The 14,026-nt window shown below is 39.1% G+C and overlaps 1 protein-coding gene and 1 long non-coding RNA gene across 4 annotated transcripts in view; both read right to left on the bottom strand.

Annotated features, from left to right (window-relative positions):
- The window catches only part of LOC135415034 (uncharacterized), a 621,260-nt gene that overhangs the window by 542,721 nt on the left and 64,513 nt on the right, over nt 1–14,026 (bottom strand). The window lies entirely within an intron of this gene.
- Nucleotides 1–14,026, bottom strand: part of CELF2 (CUGBP Elav-like family member 2) — a 558,920-nt gene that overhangs the window by 368,178 nt on the left and 176,716 nt on the right. Inside the window, exon 1 of one of the 3 annotated variants that reach the window (XM_064656521.1) lies at nt 13,016–13,209. The exons of 1 other annotated variant lie outside the window; for it this stretch is intronic. In XM_064656521.1, the coding sequence (XP_064512591.1) occupies nt 13,016–13,068 (53 nt within the window). In that variant the 5' untranslated portion in view covers nt 13,069–13,209. Of the gene's footprint in view, nt 1–13,015; nt 13,210–14,026 lie in introns of those variants that run through there. One more of the 3 variants, XM_064656523.1, reaches the window with a different exon arrangement.

Genomic DNA, 14,026 nt, shown 5'->3' on the forward strand with positions numbered 1-14,026 from the left:
TGCAACTTTACCTGCCATGTTTGTGTAAAGTTTTGATTCTGTTTGAAGACAAGTGTTGTTCTTTTTCTCCTGGACAGAAAGAGGGAGAGTTCAAATTCAGCTATTTGCAAAGAAGGAAAGTAAAACTGCAAAGCAGCAGGAGTTTAAAGAGGTAATCGAGTTCAGGATCATTCCTGTAATTTGATTCAATTCACCACGAGCTTAAGAACCACTCAAAGGTTCAACTCAGATTTTGATTCGACCCCTCAAATTTGACATTTATGGACTTAAGTTGACTATTGCTGATTTCAAAATAAAGCGAACATTGTAGTCCCTTCCCACCCCCTTTAGAAATAAGATGTGTAAGTATAGGCAAATACAAATGTTAGCTTAATCCCTCCTACCTTTTTTGAACCTCTTGCTTACCTTCTGAGATGCTTGGCAAGAAGGTGGTAATCTCAAAAGTATTAAATTGTCTTAAGCCTCCTGACAACAGGCAGTCAGGTAAAGACAGAGAACCTTTCAAGTACATTGCTTCAACAAGGACACTTAATCCTCTATAACATCAATACCTCATCTTCCACTCCTCCAAAAAAAAAAACCTAAACCAAAAATCACACACATCCACAAATCCCAAAATAAAACCTACCCCAAATCAAATAAAATAACAAAAAAGAAACAAAATAATATTAATAAATTAATTAAAAAACCCCCCCACAAATATAAAAGAACTTTAACACTGAAACCACAAGAAACAGCAAAAAAGCCCAAAGCAGGAACTGCCCCTATCCCCAAATATGAATCTTCATCTGATTCAGCACAAGAGGATCTGACCAATACACACACACTATCTCTGAAGAGATAAAACAGATTTCAAGGATTTCAGGTCTTCCAGAGTAAATTTTTCAGCCTTAATGTGTAAAGATAACGTAGAGGAAAAATAACTTGCAATACCAAATGAATAAATCTTGGTTGAACATACAGGTTCTTCCACACAAAACCAAAATTAAATGAAAACCAAAAGTGTTCCAAATTGTATGAAGACTCTCTATGGACATAATACAGTTCTCCATCCATATATTTTCAGATGCACTATCCAACTTCAGAAAGTTTGAATTACAACCTACAAAAGATTTTATGATCTTGAAATCTTCAGGACTCTGTCTTTTCTGGTCAGTCTAATCTAATCCTTTACCTCAGAGAGATGTCTGCATTTATCTTTGATCACCACCACATCAAGCTCCCAGGAATTAAATGAGAATCTTGTTACATTAAAATAGAGTTGTTTATAATCAGCCAAGCACAAGCTGTTGGTATGGCTAGCTGCCACACAAATCAAGGTTAAAACAGGCCAGGCTTACAGCTGAAATATAACTAACATGACATTATTCCTTCAGACATTTGGTTGGGCTGACAAATTTGTAGCTCTGTAATTCACACAATGTCCCCATGACATGTGGCAGTACAGCTATTGTGTATGGAGATTTTTATCATGGGAAGGGGGAGGGAGGGAAGTGTACATTTTCCTCATGCAATTCTTTCTCATAACAATGTCAGAATGCATGCTGACTTGCTAAAGTATACAATTTACCTATCTGAGAGTACACTAAGTTCAAATGGTGATGGATAATTATTTTAATGCAATGTAAAATTACCCCACGGAACTCATTGGTCCAGAAAGTTGTTAAGGTACTGTATACAATACAGCAAATAAAAGTATATTCTTTAGTAACAAAAGGCTTGAAAGATGTGGTTTTTTTCTCATGCATTGCATCAATAAAGAAAATGTTGTTAGAATCCAGTATTAGGAAAGAAAATTCAACGAGTAGGATTTTAATACTCTTGTATAACACGGTAATTGTCTCTTTAGATCAGACAGGAGTTTATTTTTATGTGACCTTCCATCCTTAGGAGGTACAAAAAGCCTCCGTGGATAGAGATATGTTGCCAAATAAGGAAAGATTCTCCTCGATCTCAGACAGTAGTTGGCCAAAATGTGAGGACTTACATCCTTCTCATTCAATTTAATCCCATCTGATTGTAGATGTTCTCATCACCCATAAAAATATATTGTTTTTTTCCCAGTTCTAAGCATTTGGCCTCCATGGTTTCTACTGGCACAGTATCCTGTGAGCTAGTTGCCATGTGGGTTATTGGTTTTAAACATTTCAGAAGATTTTTTTTTTCTCTTTTGTGTTATGAAAACATTCAAACAACAAAAGCCTAAGTCAGAGTTTCTGAGAAGTGCTAGCTACTCTGTACAACTCTTTGCTTCTGTAATTAAATACTCCTCATAAGGAAGCCCTTCTAGGTCTGAAACGTTTAGCTAACTATTGCTGGAACCCCTCTGTTCAAGCAGAGTTTTTATCATCTTCCTGAAGGAATTCAGAATTGGCTGCTCCTGCCGAGACGACACAAAGATACCATATATAGGTAACTGCCCGGTTCCAGACCATCACATCTTAAGGAACTGTCATACATACTGATTATACAGCTCCCTCCCTGCAAAGCTGATTTTAGTCTGCAGTGCCACACTAAGTTTCCAGCTGCTGAAGAAATAAAACATGCCCAACCCTCTGCTGCAGAGCTAGTTCTGCTTTCCCATCCCACTTTCACCATGTAGATTTGTGCAAACTTCCTGTGTGGTCTGGCTGCTGGTGTGTATTATAAGAACAAATAGGGGAAAAGTAAAAAAAATAAATGCAGAACTTGTTCTTTCCTCCAGATTGTCACGTTTTGTGATGTTGCAACCTGGAGCCTGACGTTGTTTCATGCCCAAATCACAAGCTCACTGTATACATGGCTCATCTGCATCAACAGAACTTGTTTCCCCCCTGTTGTTATAGACTGTATTTTCATATTATCTGCTTAAATTTAATCCACAGTGTGAAGTGCCAATACAGGATGTACAATGAACTTTACAATAACTTGCTGAGACTTTAGCAGGAAAACAAGGCAACAACTAGTACAGTCAGACTGACACAGGTACACAGTACACTCAAGCTACGTTTCTGTACATTACAGGATATTTTGTTTCAAGGTGTTTTTCTTAAACAGTGGCTATGATGTTTTAGAGGGTTTTTTGCCTTTTTTTTTTGTGTGTGTGGTTTTTTGTTTATTTGGTTTTGTTCTGTTTTTTTGTTTTGTTTTTTTTTTTTCTCCCTCTGGAAATTAACTGAAATCTTCTCCTAGGACCTTTCTTGCTATGATGCATGTCCAGTAAACATCTGTAACTGTGGCAAAAATAATTCTGACAAAGGTAATTTCTCATGTGCATGTGAATAGGATAGAGTTGTGCCTCCTGGAACTGGACCTGCAGATTCATCCATGCTCATTCTTCTTGTTACTTTTACTCAACCACACAAACGTGAACAAAAGAAATTTTCTTTGCAGATGAAATTTTTTTTGTGCTCTATTATCATGGCAAGAATAATTGCCTGTTTTTGTTGTTGGACACTCTGCTGTGCCTGGTTGAACAGTATATACAGATAAGATGGAGAAGAAAGCATGTAAAGCAGAATATCTGCATCCCAGACTCATACAGATAGAAAAACTCAGATTGTGGTTTACTATAGAAACTATTGCTAGAGAAGGTACTTCTAAGTTAGAGGACCTCTTAATAAGAGGCTAACTTGCTTTTTCTCTTGGGCGTGGAGAACTGAGACTGCTTTTAAATTCTTATGAGAAGAATGAGAGCAAAGATGTAAGAGAAGACCAAGTCCACATAAAATAACAATCTAGCCAATTTTGAGGCACCTGCAGTTGTGCTTGTAATACCTGCATGCACAGTGTAAGCTCTCATTAATTACAGATTTTAATGAATCTCATGGTAAACAGAAGAGCTTTTGCAGGAATGAAGAAAAAGAAAAAACACTTAAAAGCCCCCACACCCACCTTTAAAAAAATCAGAAAACTTTCAGCTCAAAAAGGTAACAAAAAAAAAAGTTACTTTGCAATACGGAAAATGTGGCTTCTCCTGTCACCACTTCCCAATGATTAAAAGTTCATATGCAACTTATGTAGTTAGTTTACTCAGCTTGTCTTAGGTTTAAGTTTGTTAATAGATTATGGTAAATTTTTGTATCTACTTCATTGCTAACTAAAGAGCAAAGAGCTGGGTCATCTGTTTCTCCTTAACACAGGAAAAAGTAACTAGAAAATTAAAACTTAATGTAACTTTATTCCCAAGAGCTTTTTAGAGTCCAGACTTCAGACAGAGTAAAACTGGGCATCAACAGGCTGGAATTAATTAATACAGTAAGCACTTTGACCAAGACATTTTTTCTTCTATTAGATCCAGAAACTTTATGTATAAAAAGGAAGATGTCAAGTCTTCTGCAAAGCACATGGGTTCCAACTCCCAGTTACTCTAAATCAGTAGGTCTTTCTCAATGGAGCTTTGTCAGTTTGAGTCAGCTAGAAATCTAATCCCAAAAGTCACATAAAAGTCCCTGCCAATTAATTCCTCTTGGAGTCAATGAAAGTTTACATCAGTATTCAAACACTTTTCTCCCCATCACCTCATTTGAGACCTTTAATATCTACCTCCCCCTTCCAAGCACATAACTCTTCCCAGACTACATAAATCCTTGATTTTGGCATCTCCAGCCGAAACTTGACCCTGGTCAACAACATTTTGCAACTCTGGGCAAGGTCAGTTTTTCCAACAAGGGGGAAGTCTGAGGGCTACAAGGGACACCAAGCAGCCTCAGCAGTGCCAGCTACGGGTGGGGCTGAAGATCTACCCCAATACCACACCAGAGCAGAAAGGATGTCCAGCTGAAGTACCAAGTTAGCAAACATTCCCAGCCCCTCTAACGACAGGGCACATAAAAATTAACGTTCAAACACATAACACGGATCACGGACCCAGTACTTCTTGAAGGACGTTGTATGGAAAGCCACGCAAGCCTCACAGAGACTAGAAACCATCTCTGATTAATAAGCAGTAACCCCTTGCTTGCTTAAAACAAAGATTAATTACAGGCTAAGAGACTGAGAAGTTAAATTCATCCCACAAATGCTTGAAGGTGATTTTAGTTACTATTTGCAAAATGAGGTAGTCTCAGCTTGAGATCTGCCAGTGCCTCCCAGTTCAGGATTAGAGTAATAGGAAGAATAGTGCTCAGTTGACACACGAAGATTAATTACATTGTGGATTTATAACCTATTTGAGGAGAAAGATTATTAAGTCCACATATTTTTCAGAACTGAAATGTCCACTGCTTCAAAGACTCACCTAAGTCCTTCCTATAACATTACTGTTTTCTTTGGGATCTGGAAACCAAGATTTAAAACTAAAAAAAAAAAACCACAAAAAAACCCCCCACCAAACAAAAAAACCCTAACCTCCTTCCTCTTTAAAACTTTCCATGGTATCTTACAAATCCTTGAATGGAATATGCTTAATCAAATCACTCAAAAGTCGTACCAAGATTTTTAACCCCAACTAAGTTCTATTCATCTATTAATTTAATACAGAAATGTAGTCTGCTGTTCAGATGTGTTAAGCTGAGAATCAGTGTTCTACTATAGAAGACTATCGCAAAATTACCTGAAAAAGTAAATTAGTTTTTTAACAGATAAAAATTATCTTTACACAGCATTTCTGGAAGATAACTGGCTACAGCCAATTTAACTTGACATCTGGAAAAGAAAAAAAAATTCTGGGACAAGTTACACGACAGATTTTTCCAATCTGAAATCCATCCATTCCAGAAAAGAGGGAGACAGTACAATTGTGATAATCACTGGACCCCCCCAATATTTCTACCTTTAGAAGGTCTTCACTTTCAAAACTCAGTTGCATAAAAACAAATGAACTGCAACAAAAAAGCCAGTGTCTGCAGATCAACAGGTGTTCAGTAACAAAGTCGTTCACTAACACCAGCTGGGGACCAACTCAAGAACAGGTGTCCTAAAATCAGTGATCAGGACATCCCTCTGTTTCCAATGAATGCAAGGACTTACCCATATGAGGAAAAAAATGAGGAATTTCTTACACTTGCAATGAAACAGGGAGAAACACATACAATCAAAGAAAAAAAATCTGAGAAATTATATAAAAATGCAATTAATATGAAATTAAGTTTGAAGTTTTTTTTTTTTTAATTAAGGAAAATTAGAGTATAATCAGTAGAAGCTTGTTTAGCTGCTCATATAAAAAATGCTGCATGGTAACATTTAGGTTATGATAAGGGTTTTTTTAGTTCCACTGAGCATTTTCAGGGGTATTAGAGCTCCTGAAGTCTGAACAGATTCGTTGGGAGACAGTGATACACACCAGACAACACCCATAGGGAACAGTTAGAGCATTTTCCTAAGAGGTAAGAAATTCATCTCTGGCACAGGTCAGGCAAAGGAAAATCTTAGCAACAAAGACTGCAAATCTCTCTGCTTTCACCTTCCTTTGCTCCCTCCTTGGTACAGCATCTTGAGACTAGCAGGGGTGCAAGAGATCTTTAGTGAACCTTGAAAAAAACAAAGCCTAACAACTTCTTGGAAAAAAAGCTGGTGAGTGCAAGGAATTTGTGTGGCTTGTCCTTGGTGCCTTCTTGCAAAGACGGAAATAATGAAGTAAATGAGTAAGGAATTATTTGTCCTCAAAAGAATTAAATTCTAGTTTTAGTTAAATAAATTATTATTATGAGGGCAGGTGGTGAAAAGCCCAGCCCAAGGCTGAGCCCCGACTGCTGTGGCTCTATAGGACTGATCCATACATCTCTATAGCCGTGAAAAGTTTACAGCCAAAGTAGATAAGACAGGTATTAACAGGTCCATTTTACCAGTGGGAACTGAGGCACACAGAGATTAAGTAACTCGTCCAAACTGACACAGGAAGCCTGGGAAAAGCGTGAAATTATAACCTTATCTCTCAAGGCACAATGTAAGGCTGCCACTGCCCGGTTACCTTCCCTGTGTAAAGGCAATTTCGTCCTAATTTCAGTTCCACTGAGTGCAGAGGTAGACAGAGCTTAAAATTTGCAATGGGTTACTTATGAAAGAGCTGCCAAGATCTGCAGGAGTGCATTAGGACTGTCACTGATTTAAGAGATGAAGATGATGAAATGGTAGAAGAAAGTCAGCATCATTAAATAATGTGTGCAGGAAAGTATGATCCTGCTTTTACCTACATCCTGAAACATGTGCATCCGTGTAACTGGATGTCAGTAATCACCAGTCAGAAAAGAAATTATGGGGTATAAAAGATGAAGAAATGATACAACCTCCACCTCCTCTCAAGAGGAAGGAACCTAAAGTCAATGCCTGAAGGCCTTAGCAGGGAAACCTCTCCAAACAGCTTCCACATGTCCCAAAACATGGATGGAACACAAATTGACACGCAAAAGAGCTCTTCCAGTGCATTGCTTTGCTAGCATATGCAACCAGTGTAGCAAACCACAGAATTTATTTGCTGCAAGATGTTCTGGATTCAAAGTTAAAACTGCAAAGTCCATCAGATAAATCCATGGAGGAAGCAACCATCAGGGAAAAACCATTGCTGCTGGCATGGGAAGTCCCTGAACTGCAGATTACCGGTGGCTGGCAGAGTGTTACTACTCCTACTATCTTACTGGCATAGACTCTGGCTAGACAGCTGTGTTACTGGAGCAGTAATTTTATATTATGTTTTAGGAGTTAGGGCAATTTAAATAATTAGGCAAAGAAACAGAGCAGCAACAGTAAGTAAACCTCTTTGTGAGAGATCATTCATTTGAATTGGATGGTTAAATCCCCCATAAAGCACCTGGAAGATTTAACAACTCATGTCCAAATGAACGAGTTGTAATAAGCTTGTACACAGGCTTGGTATGAAAAGTGGATTGTTTTTAGCAAAATGGTGGAGAATAACCTCTTATTGAAAAGAGTGATAGTGAATTTTAATCAGAGGAAAAGAAAGGTACAAGAATAAATCTGCACAGGCTTAGAGGAGTACTAGATGACTTTCTCAGCCATCAACAATAAATGCAGGAGTGTATTACATCCTAATCTGTTATTTTCTGTTATCTTTACTTTTTCAATCACCCCATATATCCTGCCTTTTTAATGGCGTTAAAAAAAAAAAAAAAACAAACAAGAAAAACTGCCCATATTGTCCTCTACAAAGTGCAGAAGAAGCACAGATACAAAACATGAAAAAAAGATTAAAAATTCATGCTTCAAAATAGCTGGCCCTAATTTTTCATCCCAGTATGATTCACATGAGTGACTGTAGAGTTACACATTCAAACCGAAAGGAGAGGAATCCACACTATGTTTTGCTGCTCGTATTTATCCTATCAGAACTTGGCAACAGCCACTATGCCCTGGTGATTCTCATCTGTGTCACGACCTGGGACGTGTGTGACCCTCACTAACACCCCCTTCAATGCCACCTCTGACACCATCTGTATTTGTAGAGTGGTAAACTGGACAACCATTTCTCAAATGTGTTTTTAGTTATTACAAGATACACACACCCTCTTTTCATGCCTTTTTTTTTTTTTTTAAGTGAGCATATTGTGGCAATTATGAGGGAATTTGTATTCTCCACTGACATCCGAAATTCCATTATCTGTATTTCATGGTGGCGATGGAGTCCAGAATTATGTCCCTGGGCCAAACTTTCAGGGTTTGTTTTCTTTTGTTTTTTGAGTACTGGATGGAGAGAACATTGTCCAGGTCCTCAGAGTAAAGCACTCGTGAAATGTTTTCTTTTTTTTTTGCTCCTTTCTCTGAGCAGTTTTGTGCTGGGGGTCCGTGCATTAACTGATATGTTCAGATACTGAATACAACACAGGATGGCTTCTCTCATGCTTTGCTAAGATGAAAAAGCAAAAGCCAAAACAGAAACAAGGTTGGTATCACTATAATAATCTCGATTTTTTTTTCTTTGCCCACAACCAAATTGGAGCTGTTATGTCTACTTTCCTCCCCCTTCCCCAATTTGAACACTTTGAAGCTATTTAGCACCTCAATTCACAGGCAATCACAGGAACGGGGTGTGGGGATGGGACTATTTGCCCAAAATAGCTCATAATACAAACATCAACAAGGCTGAAATTGCTCTTCCTGGCCTGGACTGACTTGCCAAGCACGAAAAAACCACTTTTTTCCTGAAAAGCCAAGCCATTAACAGGCTGTTTGGATGGTGTTTGTGGTGGAAAAAGACATTTTGGAGAGAACATTTGAATTGGTACATCCGCCTGACACATGACGTGTTGCAAACAAGATGTTCCCAGCTCCATCAGCCAAGTTGGATGGGCCAGTTGAATAGGACTTGTGAAATTAGGATGATCTGCATGCAGAGCAGCAGAGCAAGATTTGCTGCTTCCCAGACTGTAACCTGACCACTCATCTGAGTGAAAACTCCTACTCTGTGCTTGGATTTCACCTTGAGGTTGTGAAGTCAAGTTAAAATCAACTTTAAATTTTTTTTCCCCTAGTAATATGCCATAGAAAGGTCACATATTTCTTCAGACAGGAATGCAAAGGGGTACAAGGTCTTCACGTGTACAGGTAACTCGTGGTTTATAGCACTGAATTTAGCCTTGCTGGAGAAAAATTAAGGGAGAAAAGCAACAGAGGAGACATGCCTTGAGGGATTACTTTTTTTTTCCTCTTCCTTTTTGTGTCTCCCCTTGACAGGCTACTGCTCTGCTTTTGCTGTTGTAGGGGCCCAGAGCACAGGTCTCTTCAGAAACAGTTGTCCCTGTCACATAAGAGGAACAAAACCACACCCTGGAAGCATAGAGGAAGTTCTGAACAGGGATTAGAGACTTTTCTGAAGTCACAGCAGCTGATCTTGGTCTCTCTTGTGCACTGAGGGGGCTTAACTCCCATCTCATTTTGGGGATGGGTAAAGGGGATTTCTGTGTCTGGGGAGGGCTGGATGAGCACACACCATTTGCTGGTAAGGCTCTGAAGGATTTTAAAAAGGTCTGAAGTTTTGCCAATCTCTCCTGGCTCCAAGGAATACAAGAAGACATGGTACTTATTGTAATCACACTATGAAAAGTGAGAAGGCATCTATAAGGGAGATCAGGCACTGGTATGTTAATGTCACAGCATGGATTTTATGCTGGGAGCTTATCCCAAAAGAGAAAACAGGAGGAAAAAAAAAAATCCATGGGCTCTCTTTCCAGTAACTTTAATATTCAGGTCGCTATCAAGAAATCCAGAAATGCACATTAAAATGTGTTGGAGCACTTGTGTTCCCCCCTCTTACTGTAACATGAACCCAGAGGGTGTTGAGACTTGCCAGAAATTATTGCAGCTCTCTCTGTCCTACCTCAGACAGACCCAACAAAAGAGGGAGGCCTGATGTAATACTATATATACACACATCATATTGCCATTTATTGGTTTAAATACCTCTGCTAGCTCTCCCAGCTCAGCTGGGTGAAGTCCAACAAAATCCCTGCCATCCTCCAACACCACCTCTCTCCCTCCTTTTAGGCTTCACCGCCAACCCCAGCCTTGCCTGTTGTTATGTTGCACCTTTATCTTCATTATTACCTTCATTCAGAGGTCAGAGGATGAGCTTCTAGTGGATTTGGGGAGCAGGGCAGAGGAGCCAGAGCTCAGCTGAGATGGGGGTAACCAACACTAAGGCAGCCCATAGCTGCTCTTTCCTCCTGGGAGTTACTAAGTCCCAGTGTAAGTATTCCCACCTGCTGCCTCCACAGGATCTGCATCGTTCAGTCTTTTTCCAGCTAAGCAGGTCTCAAACTGAACGAGTCCCAGAAAAAATTACAGGGGGTGCAGAAGGAAAACAAAATTGAGAATTTGCTGCTGTACTCTCTGGCTGATCGTGGCATTTGCTACAGCAACTCATTTGAGTCTGAAAGAATTGTTTTGTGCACCTAAAAGAAACACATAGAAACATTCCTCTATTTCTTATAAATATTAACTACAGGCTCCTTAGGTTCATGGAGGGGAGACACTAAAACCAGGAACCTCAGAGGCATGAAACATGTTGAAAATTAGCCTGCAGAAAAAGAACTAAAATATATAAGAAAAGGTAAAAGTGGCATTGCAGTGTAATAAGTCACAAGCCATCTGAGCTGCATGTTGACTTCTAGCTCTTTTTTTTTTTTTCTGTCAGTGATCATTCTACTTGTATTACATATTGCCTTTTCCCACCTCTTAACTGTCTGCATCCTGTAGTTGAGCTGCACATTGTCACATCTAGGCAGAGCTGCTGCTGTGATCACACACAGAAATATCCAGATATAATCACATCTTTGACTGACTTTGTCTCCATACAGTTGCAATCTCCAGATTCACACACGAAGTTGGGAAACTTCAGGCATGTTGTAGGGGAAAAGTGCCAGGGAGATATTTCTTCTACAATCATGTAAACACATAATTTTTCTAAGTAAACAGGATTCTTAGAGAGGGCAACGTTGTCTCCTCCTTAAATCTTCATGACTTTCAAGTCCTCTGTGTCACCCCTGAACTCAGCACAAACTTGGCATCACCTGACTTGTCTAGCAGAGCAATCAGAAATAGTCTCATAGAGCTAGATAAACTTAAAACAATTCCTAGAATAGCTTTTCTGGAGCACACACGCCGTAAAACAACACATATGGAGCTCTGCAAAAACACTTCACTGACATTCGTTGGTGGTGACTCACAAAAGTCACCCCGGCTCTGGGCTGATGCGGGGTGATCACCCAGCCCGGATGCCAATCACAGCCCCGCGCTCCACCATCCTGCAGAGCGCTACATTTGAGCCAACGTCCTCGCTGAACTTTTGGAAGTCAAATAGAAACTCATCATTCCGTGCCGACAGCCCTAAATGACTTGAAAAATAAAATAAAATAAACTTGCAATAAGCCCGCTGTGCCAAGTCTCATACCACAGACAAGGAGAGAGGATCCCAGTCCACATTCCTACACAGAAGCTCAGAAAATGGTCAGAGAATTTTAGACGTCTAAAATAGAAAGTTCAGTGAGGGGAAAAAAAACCTTAGTCATGTAAGTAGAGTTTATATTTTGACTTTGAAGGGTTGTTTTTCCCTCTCAGTTCAGAACACAGTAAGATCTTTAAAACGTTGTATCAAGAAGCTAAAGTATACTTTAAAATATTATTATTGCATACATATCATAGTAATATCACAATTCATACCCCCCCAACCCCTGCAGTTTACTCATTTTAAAAAAGATTATTAGGTGCAGCTTCATGCTTTACATAAAAGCCGAGGGAAATCTATGAAACTTTAAATTTAACTAATTTTATAATTTTGCCATCTACAGTCCCACATGTTTCCAATGTCTTAGTGAAGTTTCTGCGAACCATCTGCAAAGTTTTATATGTCCGGATTCTCAATAAAGCAACACCGGGCATTTACAGCAGGATTAAATACGGACATTTAACACTGTGGATCTTTCATATCTGCAGCAGGCATTAACGGGGATTTCCCCCCCCCTTATCCTTTTTAGCAGTTCAAGTTACCATTTTTCACTATGCAAATTAAAAAAAAAAAAAAAGCAGCGCTGAAGGTAAAAAAATAAAAAGGTAAAAAAGTAGCAACTTTTAAGTGCCAAACTCATGCCTTAGGAGAGACAACAAAGTGTGGAAGTTTCAACAACAACATGAAACAAGGACTTTAGTCCCCCTTCCTTCCCCCAAGACTATTTTCCACTTCTCGATCAACTTTCATGCTGTTTTTTTCGCTCCTCTGGTGTTTCCCACCCATTCCCATGCAGAGCACAGTGAGGGAAGCGGAGAGTTAATGCTGCAGTTGCAACTGGTGTGAGCCTTTACTATTAACTTGAATTTACGGAGCAATCTTTCCTTAAAAAAGAAATAATAATAATAATAAAAAAAACCTCACTGCACTGTAGGACTGAGAAGTATATTTAAAAAATCTCTCTCGAGTCTCTCTAAACATCTGCTCAAAGGTTTTGCTGTATCTTTAAAGGTCTCTAATTACTAGAAACTCCTTTCTTACTTAAGCCCAGGGCTCACATTTCGATTATAACTCAAGCTCCAGTTAATTTAGGTCTAAACCCAAAATGCCTGTACCAAACAGAAGAAAACATGGGCCTACCTTAAAACTTTCCAGCTTTTCAGAGGATCCAAGTCAGAGATTATAGACACCATTGTAGTAATAATAACAATAAAATATATATAAGTTAAAAAAAAAAAAAAGGCAGAACAACCACGGCAGGAAAGGCTAACCACAAAAGCAGCAAGTACTCTACTCAGTGTGGGAATGACAACAAACCCGGCACAGCTCTTCCTCCTTCTCAAGCTGATAAGCACTTGTCCCAGCTTCTCTCCACCCCCAAAATCAATCTTGTGCTATATTGCTTCACAGTCCCAGTTTCATTTCTTCACCACTACCTTTTAAAGCCCTTGTAATCTGCTCCAACTGATCAAATTTGACCTTTTTGTAGTCCACTTTATTCCAAGCACAGCCCTCAGTTAAATCTCTCTTTATTAACACCGTCCTTCTTGGCTTTCTTTTGGAACAAACACAGCTCAAGCTCGAAGCCTCCAGCCTTTGCCAGCAATCATTTACAGATTACTGCAAGCTGCAGTCTTCTCCTTTTGGGTATTTTCTTCCACCTCTGAGGTTTGCTTTTATATTATTTTCTGAAGGTTGTTGGGGGGGGGGGTCTCCCTTTCCCTGTTCTGTGCAGGTTGGAGCTTGACACTTTTAAAGGAGGGACATTCTAGTACAACTCCTCTCCCACCCTTCCCTCCTCCCCCTATCCCTCACCCCCATATAGAGAGATAGACACATTAAAAATAGTTCACAACCTTTTGTATAAAGAAGAATCTTTCTCCTCCTTCTTTATTTTTAAAATATCTTAGAATTTGAAGAACTTATACACTGAAGCTGTGCCTGAAAATAGTCTGATTTAAAGCAAGACTAGTATTATGGTGGAATAATAAAAGGTCTAATAATTCAAAGCCAGATGTAACCCTTTGGCTGTTTGAAAGGGGAAAAAGTGTCTATATAGTTCCATTAAATGCATTTCTTTTTTGTTGCTACTTAAAATATAAATGGTAAAGCATCCTCCAGATTACTATGGTGATGTGAAAAGTTGTGTAG

The sequence above is a fragment of the Pseudopipra pipra genome, chromosome 5, assembly GCF_036250125.1.
Source record: "Pseudopipra pipra isolate bDixPip1 chromosome 5, bDixPip1.hap1, whole genome shotgun sequence".
NCBI lineage: Eukaryota > Metazoa > Chordata > Aves > Passeriformes > Pipridae > Pseudopipra > Pseudopipra pipra.